General features: G+C 42.4%; 2 protein-coding genes across 3 annotated transcripts in view; one reads left to right on the top strand and one right to left on the bottom strand.

Moving 5' to 3' along the window:
- Nucleotides 1-601: 601 nt before the first annotated feature.
- Nucleotides 602-10,589, top strand: rtkn2 (rhotekin 2). 2 transcript variants are annotated; one of them, XM_055227088.1, is made up of 12 exons: nt 602-751; nt 4,237-4,424; nt 5,457-5,515; nt 5,913-5,966; nt 6,038-6,155; nt 6,232-6,432; nt 6,728-6,822; nt 6,908-7,014; nt 7,093-7,224; nt 7,305-7,473; nt 7,545-7,652; nt 7,725-10,589. In XM_055227088.1, exons 1-12 carry the CDS (start codon nt 620-622, stop codon nt 8,387-8,389), a joined length of 2,028 nt encoding a protein of 675 aa, XP_055083063.1. In that variant the 5' UTR covers nt 602-619; the 3' UTR covers nt 8,390-10,589. The 2 variants fall into 2 exon arrangements, with proteins under 2 accessions (XP_055083063.1, XP_055083064.1); XM_055227089.1 differs by lacking the exon at nt 602-751 and adding an exon at nt 2,541-2,596 and having other exon boundaries at nt 7,725-9,116.
- Nucleotides 10,590-13,075: 2,486 nt separating this feature from the next.
- Nucleotides 13,076-20,072, bottom strand: part of arid5b (AT-rich interaction domain 5B) — a 124,038-nt gene continuing 117,041 nt past the window's right edge. The window contains exons 9-10 of the mRNA XM_033979371.2: nt 16,656-16,866; nt 13,076-16,582 (exon numbers count right to left, since the gene is read on the bottom strand). Coding sequence (XP_033835262.1) covers nt 14,741-16,582; nt 16,656-16,866 — 2,053 coding nt within the window. The 3' untranslated portion in view covers nt 13,076-14,740. The remainder of the gene's footprint in view (nt 16,583-16,655; nt 16,867-20,072) is intronic.

Consider the following 20,072-nt stretch of genomic DNA (forward strand, 5'->3'; position numbering starts at 1 on the left):
GGAATTTAAACTATTCTACGCCTTCCTGAAATTGTTTAAATCTGTCTGTGCTTCGAAAATTTTATATTCATTGTCTCAAATCCTTTTGTTTTAATTTTCGGTTTTATAATCAAAGTATAATGTGCTCCTTTTTATGCCTTACAAAAGCTGTAATCTCCATATTATTTGTTTATGTCATTACCTCTGCGAGATTTTGTAATGATAACGTTTAGTAAAATAAGTAAATAAATAAACATTACTTCACATTACTAAACTAAATCAAACTAATCTAAAAAATAAAATAAATAAATAAATCATTAAAAAACTTCAGTTGCCCGCCCCACTTACAGAGAGCGCTTGATTTTAACTTCTCAATACACCGGTCTATGTGCGCGTGCGTAATTCATGAGGCGTAATCTTTATGTTTATTTTAAAGCAAAACATATTAACTTATATTTTCCAGTCAAAAGTAAAAGTAACAGTATGTAACATAAAGGGCCCATGTTAGACTTTTTCCTGATCTCTGTTCTAATCTTGTTCCCTCGTGACCCCGCCTTTCTCAGAGGAGCCGTTGCCCAAACCAAACGCTCTCGTCCGTTAAGATTTGAAGTGAAGCGTTTGGATCCGGCTCTGAACGATCATGGACGAGCAGCGGGATGTTCAAACTGCCAAACGAGATTATAATATGTCTAAAATCTGCGCAGGATCCGCAGTGGACATGGAAATAAAGAGGCACCGGGTCAGACAGAGCGTTTTGTTCGTGCAGGGAGAGGTAAGACCGTGTTTGAGTTTGATATAAACGTGAGAGACGCTTTTATTTCGCCACACGGGACATGATTCTCCTGTTTAATGAACGGCAGGTGTTTTAGACAAAGGGGCGGATGAGGTCGGGGATAAACCAAAAGTAAAGGCATGAAATTATTAAGGAATGAAGTAAATGTGCGCATGTTTTTGCAGGATTGCACCATTATGCACCATTATGCACCAGTCCTACACCCCTAAGTACATCACATCACATCACAGTTTTTCTTCTTTGCATAACTTTGTCTCTATTGCACTAAATTTGCATAGAAACGTTCAGGTTGTGTTTTGTGATGTATTTTTAAACCTTCAATTTGTGTGTTTTGTGATGCTTTTTTAATTTAATTAGTTAATTGAACAGTTTATAATTCAAATACTCACACCTGTATTCCTTAGGTACTTTTTTGTTCCAGTGACTTTAATTCAAAATGGCTTTTTTTCCTGGCATTTTTACTTTTTAATGTAGTTTTCATTCTTTGGTGTTAAAACCTGGTATTTTTAATTTTAGTGTCTTTTTGAGTTTTTTTTAATATTTTTCTTTTTACTTCGTATCTGCCATTTCAAAGTTATATTAATAGAAATACATTTGTACACTTTGCCAGTTCACTGTAACTTTTCTGCTTGTCTCTGTAGGAGTGTTATTGGGTTTTTTTTCTTTTTTTTTATATTTTATATTCCTTTTATATTCCTTCTGCACTAAACTGGACACTTTATAACACTGGTCACTTTAATAAGTCATGTTTGCACTGTTGTTCTGATGCTGTTGTTGTATATATTTTAAGTATTTAATTTTATTTTTAAGCATATCTTTTTTTTAAATGTATGCATGTCCTTATTTGTATTTATAATAGCTACATTTCTACATTTTTTTATATTATTATTATTATTATTATTATTATTCAGTGTTTTTATGTTGCACTTTATGACCAAAGTAAGTTGATAGATTGTGAGCCGTGTTCACTGACGATGGCAATAAAAGTCTCCTGATTCTGATTATTTGCCTGGAATGTCCCACAGTATGGCATTAAACCTCTCTATCTCCATGGAAACAAGCAGGGCACTCCAGGGGTTGTAGATGACGCCAATCACAGTAAAAAATGCGCATTTTTCTTTTACAAAGTTTGAGCAGTAACAATGTCTACAGCTGAGTAAATACAAAATGTTTAATGCCTTACTGTGGAATATTCTAGGCAGACCTCCACCAGAAAAGTTACACTGTGCGCTGTTGAATAATGCTGTGGTGAAAGTGAAACTCGATGGACTTATCCACCCACATCTTGATCGTTAACGGACACAGCTCCACTAATGATTTACTGACAAGGTTTTACTTTTGGAAAAACAAACATTTTCTCTGTCCCAAAACTGAGAAATTATGTTTTGGTTTTTTTTCTTTTATTTAATGGAAGACAAACCAACATAGTGACCAGGCATGTACAGCAGTGGCGAGTGGTGATAAGACGAACCAGGACAAACCAAGATGTAAACAGCTGTTACGTCTACAAACCGTGTTATAATTGTACGTGACAAGTGTGTGTGTTGTGTGTTTGTATCTGTGTGTGTGTGACATTTCCGTGATTTTTGACTGGGGTGAGGTGGAGACGGCAGAGGACAGTCCTAGTACGAGTAATCTATAAATGAAAAAAGAAGTTATTGAGAATATAGATGGGGAAAAATAATAATGGTTAAATAAATGTTTTGTTTTTAATGTATTTAGGGCAAAAACCTGAAACGCTTTCCCGGTTTCCAGAGTAACAAGCTGAAAATGGTGAAGGGTGTGGATCAGCCGCACCTCCGTCCTCTTTCTAAGGAGCTGCAGGTGGAGTCTTCAGAGTGTTCAGTTTGTTAGAGATTCTGTTCTGTAGATTGTAGAGTGTGTGTGCTCATTAGAAACAAGACGAGCTCGACTCTAGATGCTGCTCATTTGGATCGACTCACTTTTAATCCCATCATGTTTAACCAAGTTCTACAACAAAAGCTGCTCTTCTGTGAATACGAGGGTCATTCAATAAATAAGGTGAATTTTTCGGTATAAGGACTTTTAATACAGTTAGAAGCTTACTTTTTTGTTTGTTTGTTTGTTTGACTTGTTTTTCACATGGATTTAATTTCTTTTGCAGATTAAATCCTCAACACTGCTCCGTCCTTCTTTAAACAATTTAGCCACTTGTAGACATGTTTTTGGCTGAAACATGTGGCACCAGACACAGTGACATTCTCCTATGAATTTCAATGGGTTTGCACCTTCAGCAACCAAAAACTTGACAACTGACCGCTGTTCAATCCTGGAGCTTCTTGGTCGGCCATCTTTGTTTATCGCCAAAACTCTCAAAGTTGTTTTTTAATCTGCAAAAGAAATTAAATCCATGTGAAAAACAAGTAAAATAAACAAACAAACAAAAAAGTAAGCTTCTAACTGTATTAAAAGTCCTTATACCGAAAAATTCACCTTATTTATTGAATGACCCTCGTACAAGTTCAGTTGTTTCATACGTCACATTACAATTGTGCTGTAGGTTTATAACGATTTTATATATTTGTATATAAAATCGTTATATATATTTTATATTTATAACTGATTGGATGAATGGAAAGGTGTGTCCCAAATAAGAGGAGAGAGTTTTACTGTTTCACTCGGTCTTGGGCCTGTCACAATAACACATTTAGAAGTTTTACATATTGATGAAGTAAAATTTAATATTGAAACTAACGGAGGTCAACAGTGACGTCTCGCTCAGGTTCAGGAAGTAAGTTTTCTATTTGTTTTTCCCATAAACTTTTAGAAAATTCAGATATTAAGAGTTGAAAGGCTAATGAGCCACGTGCTAACTAATATCTAAACCCATAAAGTCGATTTAAAACACAAATTGAAGATGGCAAGAACTGTTTTAATACCTTTTAGTGGTTTATAATGTTTCAGAAACAGATTTTAAATACCATTACAGGTGTTGTGGTCATTAGTTACCACGCAGCTGATTATCCAAGCTTCTGAACTGTTAATGTATGTATTTGTTTCAGAAAGTCTATGAGAAAAGCTCCATTTGCATCACTGACACAACAACAACCCTAAACTAGGATTACCCTCCAAAAAACTATTATAAATGTACAATATTGTTAAAAATCATAAATAAACAGCAGAATGAAACACTTTAGTTGTTAGTTTGTGTCTATAATGAGTCGTAGAAGTGATTTATTCATTTTTTTATGGCTTAAATCTTATCGTTTTGCAAAAAAAGGACCAAAAATGTCCCAGAAAGTACACGTGATAAATATTAACCTCAAAAATCTTATTCCCTCTGTCATTTTTTGAGTGATAAATGGATACAGTGATTATCGTGACAGGCCTGACCAGTCGTCATTCTAACTAATATTTGTGTGACATTCTGAGGTTATCACGCCGTCGTCTTTTCTCGTCTTTTGGAGATGTTGATGTTTGAGTAAATGCTGCTGTGTTTGAAGGACGCCGACGTTCAGAAGAAGCTGGACTTTGAGATGAGGATGCGCGAAGGGGCGTACAGGCTGCTGCTCGCCTGCACCAAGAGGGAGCAGGTTCTGAACGCCGCCAAGAACCTGCACACGTCCAACGCCAGAGTGAAGGCCTACGTGAGCGAAGTCCACAGGCGGGACGCTATGGACGTGATGGACAGGTACACGAGAAACTCTCAGCGTTTGTTATAGTGAGAGGAGCAGGACAGAAGGAGCTGGTGTAGTTCATCTTATTCCAGAAGTTGACGCTGGCGCTTCCATCATCATTTGGGTTGTATTTTTTAAAATGTTTTATTTATTTTTCTATTTTTTGGAGCTGCCGATCTTGAGCAAATTGGTTCTTTAGGGACTCGAGAGCCGTTTTGAAGCTTCCCAGAGAATCGGTGCAGTGCTGACCGTGAACATTTGACACAAACCAACATTTTAGTACCAAAACTTTTCCAAAATTCTCCATTGAAAGGAACAGGATTTCCACTTAACCGGAAGTAATACGACAAATGAAGCAGCGTTTAGTTGCATTTGAATAGGGAAGCACCAATACTTTTAGCTTTTTTGATACCGATATTTTAAGTGTACGTGTCTGTATGCACCTGATTAACTGATAGTAGTAGTAGTAGTATTTGTATTTTATTCAGTCACTACATTCAAAATCAAACATTATTCAACTTGTATAAGGTTGTACATAACATTTCTATCTATTTGTACGGCACAATTGCTAGACAAAATAATTCAAAGTGATTTACAGAATAAGAAATGCATTAAAATCAAAATACAACAACAAATGAAAACAAATCAAAACATAAATAATCATAAATCATTCAAACGTTAAAAGAGAAGAGTGCAGAATAAAAGCGTTTGAGTTATTTGAGTTGTGTTTTTAGTTTAAATGTTGCAGAAAAGACTGAGCCACTGTGTGTGTGTGTGTGTGAACGGTGTGTGTACGGTGTGTGTGTTTTTGTTCCATAAAACACAAATCAAAAAGTGTTATGTAACTGTTTAATTCTTCACACAGCTTTGTATAAGTAAAAGTTCAAACCGACCATAATCAGCCTGTAAATAGTTTTATTACATTCAATTAAAGGCCCAACCAGGATATCAACTTACCCGATATCATGGAACCGATACCCGATCCAGATAATCTTTACCAGTATCGTATCGGCGGCTCACTGTGGTGTAATTCAGTCGTGTTTCAGACTTACAGATTCTCGTATAGATGAGAGGAAGCCTTGCCCCGGCACCGTTGCTCTGTCTGGTAAGTGTTGTTTTTCAGTTTTATATATACATTTTTTTTTATAACAGAAGGAATTAACAAAACTGTTGATTTAAAGGTCCATGTTACGCTGTTTTCTGATCTGTTCTAATGTCGGTTCCTCGTCACAAACAGACCTGGAGTTGTGTTTTGTTTCATTCACACACGTTTAACACACAAACCTGCAGATTTAGGCTGAGTATGAAGCAAAAGAATGAAACAAACATAACTCCAGGTCCGTTTTGTGAGTTTTAAGCCATGTTTGAACATCGTTACCTCCTCAAAGAGTCCATTTTGGGTAATATCGGACCTTTAAGCATCAGAAAGTTTGAAAACCAAAGCGTCAAACAGTCATAGGAAACCGTCAGATGTGTGTAATCTTATTTTTCGTTGCTTCCAGGGCTTCGGATTCCTTTGCTGTGGCGAGATTCCGATCACTTTAACAACAGAGGAAGTGCGTCTTAATGATCCTGTTTATTCATGTTCTACTGTGCTCTTATAATATTGTATTTGTTCACTCCTCAGGTTCTCGTCGGGCGGCGCTCTTCTGCCTCGTGCAGGTCGGCTCTGAGGTGTTTGACACAGAGATGGTCGTGGTGGACAGGTCCATGACTGACGTGTGTTTTGAAGGAGTCACCCTTTTGTAAGTGGATCAGCCGGGACCGATATGAAAACACACGGCACAAAGATGAAAATAAAATGTTTAATCTGTTCTGAAGCAAAGAGGCACTTCCCCAGTTTGAGCTGAAGGTGGAGCTGTGGAGCTGTGCACTGGAGGAAGAGCTCGCCTTAGTGAACACTCCAAAGAAACTGGCCAAGAAGTTCCGCAGCTCGTTTGGAAAATCGTCCGGGAAGAAGCTCAGTCCTCTGCTGGACACTCCTGACCCCGAGGCTTTTCTGCAGTACAACCCTGTGCCTCCGTGAGTCAAAACACTTTAGTATCAATAAAACACCTGTAACTAACACTGATGAACAAAACAGTGCATTTTTATCCACAATCTTAAACCATTTAAATATAACTGAATCATTATTTTTCATTTTGTCAATTGAATAGAACAAGTAATGAACAGAGGTATTTTCTCTTTGTGCTTTATACAGTTAAACAATGAACACATTATTACATTATTATTATTATTACTATTATTATTATTATTACTACATGACCCGTTGTATTTGTTCTTTATTTGTGAAACTGCTTCTTCTTTTTCTTCTTAGTGGATCTAAATTCAATCTTCTGGCCTACACCACCCTGCGTCTTCCTCAGGCTGAAGGAAGTTTCCAGTCTCATTCACTCATTGTTGTACAAAATGGTGAGATATTTTCTCTAAGCGTTTACACATTTTCAAACAAACACTTGGCTGATCCTAAATGAGTAAAAACATTGTGCCGTCACAGCGGAGTGGTCGTCCTGGCTCCCTCTTTATGGAAACCTGTGCTGCCGCCTGGTGGCTCAGCCTGTGTGCATGACCCAGAGCGTGAGGGCGGGACACCTCTGTCAGAAGGTTTCACACCAAAGTCTTTTCATAATAATAATAATAACAAAGGTGACTTAAGGCTGAGGTTTGTTTTTCTTTTTCCAGTTAAATGTGGAGGGTCTGAGTCGATCTCGTCTGCTCTACTGTGACCTGAGCGCTGGTTTATTGTCGTGTTACTTCACACCTGAGGAGATTCAAGCTAAAGTGTCTCCGACTCTAAAACTCCCCATAAACCAGGTGAATGTCACTAAAGCTTGAATACAGTGTTTAAGTTTATGTTTTATTCATCTGTAGTAAGGTGTTTCTGTGTGGTCCAGGACACTCGTATCCATGTCCTGGAAACTGGTTCAATGGGCCAGAGGCTCAGGACTCTGTCCATCCACAGCCCCACAGCTGAGGCCAGTGACCCCGTGACCTTCAGCACAGAGTCCAGAGAGGAGCTGGACGAGTGGGTGGACGCCCTGCACCAGCATCTGTACGACCAGAGTGAGTGTGTGGAGGCAGGGCACATTTACACAGGAGCAAAACAAGAATCATGTGTTTTTGTTTCAATCCAGGTCAGTGGCTTCATTGTTGTGACCAGTTAATGAAGATCGAGCTGCTGTCACCACGGAAACCATCACTCTTCCTCACCAAAGAGGCGGATTCAGTCTATAATGACCTGAGTGAGTACAGACTGGTGTTGTTTTAGTTCACTCAGATAAACACAACATTACCATGATCTGTGTGACTGACAGGCATCAATTCACCGAGCAAATTTGAGTCCATCACCGACCTCATTCACGACAAAATAGAGCAGACGGACGGACGTTTTCTGATTGGCCACGAGGAGAGACGGGAAGCGCCAAACTGGTCTTCACTTTTCGACGGCTCCCAGTCCGTGCTCGTGCAGAAGAGTGTACTTTCCCAGAGCAAAACCTCCACCCCGTACTCCAGCCCACTCCACAATAAAACCACGCCCCCCGGCAGCGTCAAAAAGCGCCGCGCCCCTCCCCCTCCCACCAACCAGGAGCCGTACACCCCTCCGGCTCGCCCCGCCAGGCCCCCACCTCCTGCTCACCCCCCCGTCCCTGTCCACGAGAAAGAAAACGCCAACGCCTGTACTTCCCGTCCCACTCCTCGCTCCAAAACCGGCCGGCCCTCGCTGGACGCCAAATTCTCCTCGATCATCCAACAGCTCCAGCGAAACAACGCCAGCGGAGCATCGGCGCTCACCCGGAAGAACGCTCCTCTGGGGGTCCTCGAGATCCAGCCTCCGAGCCAAGAGTTTGAACAGCACCCAAACCCCGACGCCAACGAACCCCGATTTGTCCGACCCGCCTGTGGCACGGCGCCCGTCCCTGCCCCGAGGGGTAAATTAAGAAAGTCCTTCAGAGACAGGATTAGTCTTAAACCCCTGTGATCTTTTGGTCTTAAATTTTAATTATTTGCGTAACCACTAACACGATAGACACGCGAACAGCGACGTGGGCGTGATGTGTAGACTTTATATAGAAATGGACATAGCTAACCTGCTAACCGCCGCCGCCGCCGCGCTCCAAATAGGAAGTGATTACAGGGCGCGCTTAGGCTCCATCGACTCACTTTACATTTCAAATCTGTCTCCTCTGTCTCTGCTGCTTCAGATTCATTTTGGTCTTAAATGTTCGTATTAACCCTCTACATGATCCTGGGGTTTTTATTTCACTTTTGTGTCTGTAAATCAACGTATGAACTTTAATAACAGACAAATCAGGCGCCTTTTTATCCCGGAAGTTGCTCTCACTACTTGCTCTGGATTGGCTCTTTTGGTTGCCATGATACTTGCGGTCAGAATTCCAAATATGGAGCTCAAAATTCGCCGCTCTACCTGCTCCAGCTCCATATTCGGTTTTTCCGCCTTTACTTTGGATCATTCTCTGTGGCGTTGTTTCGATTTCACTTCTGCAACGTCACAAGATTTATTTCCATCCAGTTTTTACTCTTACTCGAGTAATTTACTACTTTGTCCTTGAGTAATATCATTATTCATGATCGTGTGAAATGATCTAAAACCTTGACGTTGTTTTGGAGGACCAGGTCTGAGCAGCACGTTCTGTGTCTGTCGTCCTGGGACTGGACCCTCTTATTAATTTAAACACTGCCTGGCCAAAAAAAAAAAAAAAAAAGCCGCCACCAAACAAAAAAAAAAAAGGTCCCACACTCTAATATTTGGTTGTTCCTTTACTTTTGATCATTCTCTGTGTCATTGTTTTAATTTCTCTTCTTCATCGTCACAGATTTATTTCCGTCCAGTTGTTGCATTAAAGTTTCTCCTGTTTCATTGACGCTGCTCAAAGATTCTCACTGGGGTCAAGGTCTGGACTCTGTGGACGATCCATGTGTGAAAATGGTGTGTCTGTCTCTCTCTTTCTGCTTCTCTTTCTCTCTCTGCCTCCCTCTCTCTCTCTCTCTCTGCTTCTATTTCTCTCTTTCCCTCTCTATGCATCTCTCCCTCTGCTTCTATTTCTCTCTCTCCCGCTCTCCCTGTCTTTCTCTGCTTCTTTCTCTCTCTGCCTCTCTCTCCCTCTCTGCTTCTATTTCTCTCTCTCTCTGTGCATCTCTCTCTCTCTGCCTCCCTCTCTGCTTCTTTCTATTTACTTTCTCTCTATTCCTGTTTCTCTCTCTGTGCATCTCTCTCCCTGCCTCTGTCCCCCCCCCCCCCTCTCTGCTTCTCTTTCTCTCTTCCCTCTCAGCCTCCCTTTCTCTCTCTTCTTCTCCCTCTCTCTGTCTCATGCTCCTGATCGTCTCTTTCACACTTTAATCCTGATGAATCGTGACATTTTCATCTTGGAATAATACCCTGGTCATTCCGTATATTCCGGTGTCCGCTGACCTCACTCTGCTGAACCTGGACCGGACCGACTGCAGGAGGAGACGACCTGTTTGCTGAGTTAAATCCAGGTGGCGACTCTTTTTTTATTTCTTTTTGTCCAGGCAGTGTGAAGAACAGGTCTATTATGTAAACAGATCAGATCAGAAACGGCTCCAGGTGAATCTTTTAAAACTCTCTCTTAAGACTCTTCACTCGCGTCCAAACCGTGGGTGATTCTTGATGCCAGTTGCCGGTTTGGCCCGAGCTCCGCCTCCATCAATCCTGCTAAAACGTAAAGCCTTATTTCTCAGCTCTGCCACTGGAACAGGAGCTGGATGAAAGAAACTTTGCAGAAAGCGGCGATTGGCGCTGATCCATGTGCTGACTGCAAACAGTGACGGGTCTCTACTTCATTTTGGACTATTGACTTGTTCTACTTACTGTGAAGACTTTATGGCCACTAGCAGGTTTTTTAAAAGGGAGAGGATTTAAAGGCAATTTGAAGCAGCAGTCAGTCCCATAGTCTTTATAATGGAGTGACTTTGGCTTCAGTCAGAGCAGCGAGTGCCTGTTTCTAATCCAAAACACAAAATGTGAGCTCGACTGTGCAGAGCTGTGTCTATTTGGACCGAGCAATAATAAAACCATCATCAGTCGTGATCGTCGTATGATTTAGTGCATTTTTTAAAGTTCCCACACGTCCTGGAAATTCTGGAAAATTATCTAGACATGAAAAACGCTTGGATATTTTCCAGGACATTTGGCGTTTTTTCCTCATTTCCCATCGTGTCCTTGAAAAATTCACAAGATTTAGCTTTGCTGTTTTATTGGACATCAAATTAATATAGACTTTTATTATTAGAGCAGTTGGATAAAAAAAAAAAAACTCTAAAAATCCACCAAAATGCAGAAAATTACAGCTGTTATCCACAATATTTCTTGGCAGAGGACCCCCCCCCAAACCCCCTCGTATCATCGTACCTGCTCCACCGTGAGATGTTTCCCTATTTTCCTGTTAAAAGTCTAACTCCAGACTCACACGTTCCATTCAGATGTAGAGTCGACACTCGCTGGTTTATTTTAAGCGAGTGGTTCACGTTTTCTAATCTAATGTAAGTCCCACCAGAAAATATTTTTGGGTCCAGTGAATCCAGTGTGTTTGGTCTAGAATGAATTTACTACGTCTCAGACCACAGCGTTATTATAAATACTGTAGAAAAAAAGTGGGTGGTCTGTTTGTAGACACTGATTACATAACTGAAAATGATTTTTTTTTTTTTATTATTATTATTTTTTAAACTTTATATTTTTTGGGGAGAAAATTCTGGGGGGGGGGGGGGGGGGGGGGGGATCTTTTTTTTTTTTTTTTTTTTTTTTTTTTTTAAATCCCTGGGAAAATTCTGGAAAAATCTTGTGTGGGGAAAAAAGAAGAAAAAAAAAGTATATATCTAGAAATTCTTTTATTTTTTTTTAATTTTTTTTAGGGGGGAGAAAAATCTGGAAAAATCCTGGAAAAAATCTGGAAAAATCCTACAAATTTATTTTAACTAAAGTGTGGGAACGCTGATTTCTGTTTAATGCAGCTCTTTGCTCAAACACAAATCCTTTTCTCTGTTTTTCTGAGTGATTGACAGGTGGACGTGACCAATCACAGGGACATGTGATCTCCGAGAAGCAGCAGATGCTTCACTTACGTCTTAATGGCTCATATAAAGATGTTAACTGCACGAACTGTGATACAATCTAAACTCTAATCTTTGGCACTAGACGCGTAATAGTCGAGTGGGCGAGGTGCCAATATTTTAAACAACTTGGGACACGGGGCTCGTCTCATCGTCTCAGTGTCTCTGTGTGATCTGAGGGGGTCAGTGGGTTTGTGGGAAGTGGATTTTGAGCAAGTCTTAAGAGAATCAATAATATTTTAGTAAAAAGAGAGTGCTGCTTCCAGAAAAGTCATTTTGTTCTGATGCATTTCACAAAACACTGCGATGACGAGCCGCTCACTTAAACTGCAGACGGACACATTTGGACTGAAACTGAATCTTGTCTCGCGTTTAGGTTCATGTCGATATAAATTACTCATAAAATAAGACTTTGCATGTGAATGTGAATCATATTGACTGTATGTTATGTAAAATATAATCTAAACCTTGTTCTGTTGATTCTAATGAAATGAAAAGGCGTTGGCGTTTTGTCACTTTCCTCGTAAACGTGGGACGATATTGAAACTTGGCGTCACGATTATCATGACCAAAATAACCACGATTAACGCTTATGTCACGATAATTCTTAAAGTTGCCGACAGTTTATAAATGTTCTAGATAAGAATAATTAAACATGGAACTTATTCATGATATTAAAATTATAAACAGCTGTTATAGTACTGTACTTTTACTTTTTTTTATCAGTGAAAACATTATTATTATGGATGAGCAGGGCCGTCGACAGAAATTTGGGAGCCCGGGGAAAGAAGTCTCACGTGGGCCTCCCTTTAAGACAAATTTATAGAAAGAGGGTCCAATTCTGGGCCCCCTAAGACACTGGGGCCCCGGACAAGAGACTCCTTTGTCCCTTCCCTGTCGACTCCCCTGTGGATAAATCCTTTTTCCTGCACATTCTGTTGATGTACTGACGATTATCTTAGTATCTTTGTATAAAATGTCCCACAGATGATTTTTGCCGACTCTTTTTATCCCGATAAACGATATTATGTTTACTGTTCCGTTGTAGCTGCCCTCGTAACGACCTCGTGTAGTATTTCGAGTATTTCTTAAGCCCGTTTTGTTTGTTTGATTTAGTGCGTTTTAATAGCTATTTTTGTCTAATGTGCAATTTCCAATTTGTTATTCCATTTTTATTATTGCTACAGATGCAATAAAACCCCAGAGAAACTACACTGGAGCGTGTGCTGTTTTTTGCTGAGCTGAAATGTTCTGTGCATATTTTTCATAGTAAAGGTTTACAGGGGGGAGCCATAAAGTCAAACGCATTGGGTTTATTGCAGAGCGAGTTTCTTCCCATAGAGATCCATGCTCTGGCACATTTTTCGATTGCAGCAGATACTGGAGAGGCTCCTCTGGCCTTGAGCCCAGACGTGGCCCGTTGTGAAGATTAAAGCCAATGGAATCTCGTAGCCAGATAATGGTATTACAATAATAAAACTACATTCACAGCGTCTTTAGCTGCAGAAATACAAGAGCGAGTTACTTAGCTCGGACAGAGACGGCGCTGCTTTAAAAAAAAAAGCAAAGGGAGTTGTGTAGATAGTAAAATATTTTAATTAAATATACAGGAAGTCATATCATACAAAATGTTTTTATTTTTTGTCTTGCTTGCCAGCTGGATGATTGGTAAAATGTATCAAAAACACTTTAAGGATGCACATTGATGAAAACAACATAAAAATAAAACAAAAGAATATTCTAGTTCTTAAATCGTAGTGTTAAAATCTAATGTTTATGGTGACCTTGAAACCGAGCAAACAAGGACACAGCTAGATTGTGTAACCGACTTATATCGCTTATATACTATGTACAGATTATAACTGTATATGATAACAGCCACGCGGTTTATCTACAGAGCTATGTACATCCAAATAAGACAGAAGGATTGCCATTTGATCCCGTATGAGCGATACCTGTACAGGGGCTGGCCCAGAGTCCTGTCAGTTTCACACAGCAGTGTACAGTACTTGGTAAAAAATGAATGTTCTTTTATTTAAGTTCAGTAAAACTATCCCACACACGACATGTCCACTGTGTATTTCCACTAACTGCAGCTGTAGTGGTTGTAAAAGCCGGAGCAGGTGTTCCCTTCGACCTGGGGCTGAAGCGTTTACGTTGTACCTTTTGTTCAGCCGTAAACACGTGTGCCGCGTTCAAGCCGAGGACTTTTTTAAAGCGCTAACTTTATAACTTATATATTTTTCTTACAGTTAATTCAAAGCAAATATAGAAATAGTATTTCATAAAGTCTGTTGCCTATAGTGAGTTAAGGGCTCTGCATTATCTTCAAAGTGACAATAATAATGATCCTGCTACAGAATAAAACCAATTAAATCTGACGCTCGTTCTAATCCCAGACTGCAGAAGGCACAGATACTGTATTTGCAAAGCAATGATTTCCTAAATGACAACATTCTTCTAAAGTCACATAAGTCTGTTTACAACAGAAAGAGCTTTTCAAGTTTAGGAGTAAAAAGATGAAATGCTGATGTCTTAAGAGCGTTCCACAGCCACAGCCGCTTCATGACGCCGAGTCCTGTGGACTAAACACTGCTACAATCTACAGTCATAAGGGCCTTTTCTGTGGAGACTAAATCAAAGTGTTTATCTTTTTTCTTTTCTGACATAAAACATAGTAGATTTATTGTTCTATGTATTTGAAATACATAAGTAATATTAAACCTGCAGTGAGTCATAGTGTGTACAGTACGTCTGCCAACACAGCACCTCAGAAAGACACAATGAGACGAGGTCATGAAACGCAGCGGCGTCGAGCCGCCGTGGACAGGGAAATGTAAACATGCAACACCACCGGCTTCAGTGTAAGATGCACTCGGTGTGGTGGTGATGGTGAACACAGCTTTGATAGAGCAAACACTTCATTTACATCACTTTAGTGTTTCCAAGCAACCACGTTTAGCCCTCAGATGCAGTAAACAATGGCTTTACTGTTGCTTTTCACTTTTTTAAAACATTGTCCAAAGCAACAGACCTGACTCACAATGACTGAGAGCGGAAATGTGGGCACATACACATACAAGAGCCTTGTGCAAATAAGAATACAACACAAAGATACAGTAAGTGGTGATAAAAATACAGAGCAGTGCAAAGTATAGAACTAATTGCAAAATACACAGGACTTTTCAGCCTGACGGGTTCATGTGTTGGTAATGTCAGTGTTTTAGCACGATGTGATTCACAGTCTGGTGCTGGGGTGTACCGAGGACAGCTGAGGGGGCGGGAGGGTGGACAGGGGGTAGAGGTGGTGCAGCAGGTCCCCGTACAGGGCGGCTCCGCCCGGGTGCCTGTAGTAGGCGTGTGCGCTGGGGCTGGCCGCCAGCAGCTGCCTGTGTAACATCATGGAGTGAAAGGCTAAAGGCGGGACCAGGGGCGACACTGCTGATTGGCTCTTGAGGTATTGTAGGCCCGGGTGCTGCTGTAGGCCGTCCTGTGCAGTAGCAGACACCAGGCTGGGGGCGTACAGGCCCGAGTACAGTGCGGCGTGGGGGTAGGCGGTCGCCGGGTGGCCTTCCGGGATATGATTGTTGAGGTGAACCGCGTGCGCCGGCTCGGCCGCCTTCAGCTCCTCCGGGTCGCTGCGACGGGCCGCCGCGGTGGGGTGGATGGGGGTCACCACCCGCACCTTCCTCTGGGGGGCGTCCTCGCTCTCGGCTTCTGCTACACTCCTCTTACTGGGTCTGTTGGGACTAGATTCAGACGAGGTCTTGGGGCTGGGGAATGACGTCTGTGTGTCAGGAGTCTGTTTAGAGGGAGACACAGTCATGGGAGTCACTTTACACGCCTTAGGGTGCGACTCCAAACTCTGGTGCATGATGGGATACGACAAAGCACAGAAAGACTTGGAGACTGAAGACAGCCTCTGTTTGGAGATGCTGAAGTCTCTGGGCTCGTCCTCGGCCTCTCTGTCCTGACTCCTGTCGCTGTAGTGGCTTCTAAAGGCCAGTCCCTCTGGTTCGATGCAGACGAAGCCGTCGCGCTCGCGCCCGTACTCCCTCCTGCCCTCGCCGTTGGTGAAACCCGAGAGCCGGTCCTGGCTCAGGCAGGTCTCCGTCTGTCGGTACAGACTGTTGAGGTGAGGTGATGAGTAACAGTCGTGTGCGTAGCCTCTGGACTGAACTCCTGCGCTCTGCTGCACCAGCTTGTCCTGGTCACTCGCGTCCGGGGAGAGGTACGGTTGCCACGGCGCGTTGACCTGGGGTTGAATGTGGCGTGCGCCGCGGCTGAGGACCTCAGAGAGCTCTCCTCTGTCTGTCTGGCCGCTGCTGTGGTGCTGAGTCTTAGTGCTCTGAGCGTGTTGAATCACAGAGGGCCTGAATATGGGCACCTCAGACAGACCGTCCGAGCTCGGCCTCTGTCCTGAGTCCTCGTTTCTCTGTTTCGTGTCCCTGTCCGAGAGGGAGAGCGCCGAGTAGGCGGAGGGGGGCGGGGCTAAAGGCTGAAGAGAAAAAGCAAACGTGTTTGACTCACACACCTGGGACAGGAGTTTCTTTTTGGCCAGCGGGGACATGACGCCCTGTCCGGCCTTGTAGGCTGCAGACTCTTTCTTTATGACGCCGTAGTCGTCCTCTGAGCTGCTGTCCGTGCTCTGACGCTCCAGCTGTTTGCACATGGGCAGCACTTTGCCCACTCTCCCTCCGTGGCTCTCTGCAGTGTCCTTTACTCTGGGAGTGGTCTCGGGGAGGGCGATGTGGGCCGTAGGTTTGTGGTGGTCCCATCGATGAGGCAGGTAGGGGTTTTTGTGGAGGAAGTGCCCGTCAGTGGGCTGTTCACAGGTCAGTTTGACTTGCAGGGCGTCGCTGATTTGCCTCCACTCGGGCGGAGGGCAGGGCACCGTGAGGAGAGCGCGGCCGGACACGTGGCTCCTGTAGTCGGGCTCTTTGGGGCACAGCAGAGACCCCTGCTCCGTCGACAGAGTCTCCTCCTTCAGCGTCAGGTGCAGCTCTTCCTCTTCTATTACAATGGGTTCATCTGGATTCACCAAAGACCGACCGTGTATCTCGTCTTTAGAGCTCAAATCCTACGACAGAACGATCAGCGTCACGATGGTGAAATCAGAGTAAAAATGTGTAAAACGCGTCTGTGTGACTGACCTGTGATTGTTCTGGGCCTGCAGTGGCGTCTCCTCTCTCCTTTTTTATGGCCTGTTTGGGATTGTTGGGGTTTTTGGGTTTCTTGGTCCCCAGTCCTTTGAGTTTGGCTCCTGGTACCTTCTCGGCGCCGCCCTCCTGCTTCCTGGGTTTAGTGAGGGGGAGGGGCTTGTCCTGCTCGCCTTTAATGTGCCTCTCGTACGGAAGGAGGAGCCTGCATCAAAGAACACATCCAGAAATCATAAAGTTATGTCATTACACAACCCAACAAGTATTTCCAACACAATGCACAGTTTATACAAGTTCATATTTGTGTCTTTTAGACGTTTACAGCACTGACTTTTTTACTCAATGAAAGAACAAAATGTGCAAACTGAGGAGGGAAGCGAGGCAGCGATGGCCACGGGCAGAGTCTGTATCAAATGGTGTATTTCCAGCACCTGGCTCGCATTAACAAACCTATTGTAATTAAAGTGCGGAGGGGAAGTCCACACAGGGGCCTCACTTTTGTGCGTTTGGGAGTAAAAAACTCACAGAGACAGAGACGGATCATTTGAAAACACCGTTATCTCCAGCTGGAAAGATCACACTTTTACTGGAGAATAACCTTGACAAAGTGTATGATTTTTGTGCATTTGTTATAAACGAAACGCCAGAAACAGCAACAAATATGTGGTTTTGTGTGTGAGATTCAGCAGTGGAACGTAAACAAGTACAAGTAGTAAAGTACGGTTCTTAAGTACAATTTTCAGGTATCTGTACTTGACTTAAGTACATTTTATACTGGATACTTTTTACTTTTACTTCACTACATTTGAGAGCAGTATTTCAAAAGTAAAAAGTACTTTTCATCTGATTTACGGGGTGATTTTGACCATGTTCGTCGTAAAATCCTTCGAGTTCAAGCTTTGACTTTGAGCAAAACGGAAATAAACACAAAATTTATAAGAAAAACTAAGAAATTGATTTGTTTTATTCCTGTTGAACAAAATACGTGTAATTTTTAATCAGTATTTCCACATTTACACTTTAAAAATGCACTTTAAGAGTAAAAAGTACAAGTATTTCACACATTTTTTTGGTTATTTGTTAAACAGCTACTTAAATACTTTCACTTAAGTCGATTTTTTTAACTTTTACTGCGTTTACATCTGTATTTTTATTGGAGTAACAGCGCTGAGTACTTCTTCAGGGCACTGCATTAACTTATATCTGCAGTAACGTGATGTCGTCCAGAAGGAATAACAGTTAGGGCTTAATTAAATCCATTGTAAAAGACGTGGAACACTGTGTAAAAAAGTAATACTGAGGTCTTTCTGACTCATGTTACCTCGACTAAACCGCTCCCAAGTCGCTCTGTGTATCTGATGTCATAACTAATGGGAACGCTCGGATCTGGCTAATGTAACAATGCCCATGTGTAAAGAAATGACATGAAGACGGCGGCGGGGGAAACTCTGAGACTTTTATTACACGCAAAAGTACATGGAAACTGGCACCGGCGCGGACTCCAGACGCCGAATACAACTGAGAAACGTTGAGTTAAGTCCCTCTGTACACGTCCGGCCGTGTTTTACTCTGACGGAGACACAACTCCCTCGGCCTGGAGACAAAATAAGACTTTCTCATGTAATGACAAGAGACGGTTTTGCGCTTCTCCTTTTAAGGGACACGGCTTCTAAAACAAACACTGAATCACTCTTGGGTTTCTCCCCCCTCTTCAAACAGACGGGGCAAAAAAAAAAAAACCTCGCAGAGTTCACGGGGGCTCAGTGGGATTTTTGTTATTTCTGCTCAGAACAAAAGTGCTGCCAGGGAGAGCGGGGAAACTACATTTTATACATCTGCTCTGGCACACGCCCCGGGCCAAGAAAGAATAGAACATGTGCTATTAAATTTTACTTATTGGAAAGAAGAAAAGTAAATGGGTTATGAAAGAATGCAGAAAAGAGGAGCGGCGAGGGCTAACAAATAGAGTTTTCAGGGAGCGCTTGTGTGAGACGTTATGGATTTCAGTTAATTACCCACAATTCATAAAGCCGCCGTGGACTCGTATTGAGCTTGTGTTTAACGGCCAAAGAAACCAACAGGAAAAATAAGACCCAAAATAACAAAACTGAAAACTGTTTAGTGGCTCTTCTGCCGCTGAAATCCCCGCGTTTGTCAGTGATTTCATAATAACCGGGATGGCACACGGAATAAACATCATGTGATCTGTGGGAACGGGACGGCTGCCCCGCTCCGGGTCAACTTATGGAATGTCAATGTGGGACAGAGGAGGGAGGGGCGTCGCTGTAATGTAAGAGCAGCAGAGCAGAGCGGGGGTTTTACCGATGAAAATGAGAGAATATGAACATTTAAACACTGACACAAGCCCTAACTCACACCTAATGTGTTTTCAATCTGCACAGAGCACATCAGACATAAGTCATTGTTCAAATGTAAAGTGTGCGATTACAAAGCAGCCGTCAGACTCTTCTACGGGGCATATATAACTCTGACAGCATCACATACTATTACAGATCATAACACAAGAGCACTTATATAAGTAGTAATTTCCTGTGAGGAAGGGGCAGGGCTGAGCTTGGCAGCTGCAGAATGAACAGACAAAATGCCAAGTGCAGTGACACATTGGATCCACTTGGGGGCGTGTTTTACCCTGAGATTCCAGGAAAGAATTTCATTAAGACCAGTAACAGTTTATGAGGTCAGTAAATACTTAACTTCCCCTCGAGCCAATTTATCAGGCGCGTTTGTTTGAGCAGAAGGTTTCGATTTGATTACGATGGTAAAAGTGTAACAAGAATGACTTTAAACGCATCAGACGACATGTCCGGTGTGTGTGAATGTGCAGTTTGACTCTTACAAGTGAGACCATCTCTGAAAAGAACAACCGCACTGTGTTTTTTGCACCAGTCCAGTCTCATCTCAGTTTTGTGTTACAGGAACAGGCGGCGTTTTCAACTCCACGAAAAAGTCCAAGTCACCAAACGAGTGGAAAAGGCCTCGGGCTGTTCACTCCATCACTGCTCGGATTAATTTGAGCTGGTGTTGCGTTAAGATCACAAGAGCCGTCCATGTGTAAATGAAACTGAAGAGGGCCGCCGGACGAGCCCCCGGGGGCGAGCGAGCTTCTGGATGAGAGGAAACGATGGAACGTTTACAAGAGGAAAATGACAGAACGAAACGGCAGATTTATGTGTGCGAAATTAAACGGAACAGGGGCTGGTTTTAGTTTGAATTCATGACTCAAAACATCTTTTGTCTCGGGGCCAAACCACTTGAAGTGACCCTCATTCACGCAGCTAAATCAGGGGGGGCAGGCCAGGAATGTATGAAAACTTAAGTCCTTTTGTCAAGTCTGAAAATGCCAGATTTAAAACGACCTCTGCAGATCCCCGGAGGTTCGCTCTCATTAGC

Source organism: Periophthalmus magnuspinnatus, chromosome 15 (assembly GCF_009829125.3).
Source record: "Periophthalmus magnuspinnatus isolate fPerMag1 chromosome 15, fPerMag1.2.pri, whole genome shotgun sequence".
Taxonomy (NCBI): Eukaryota; Metazoa; Chordata; class Actinopteri; order Gobiiformes; family Gobiidae; genus Periophthalmus; species Periophthalmus magnuspinnatus.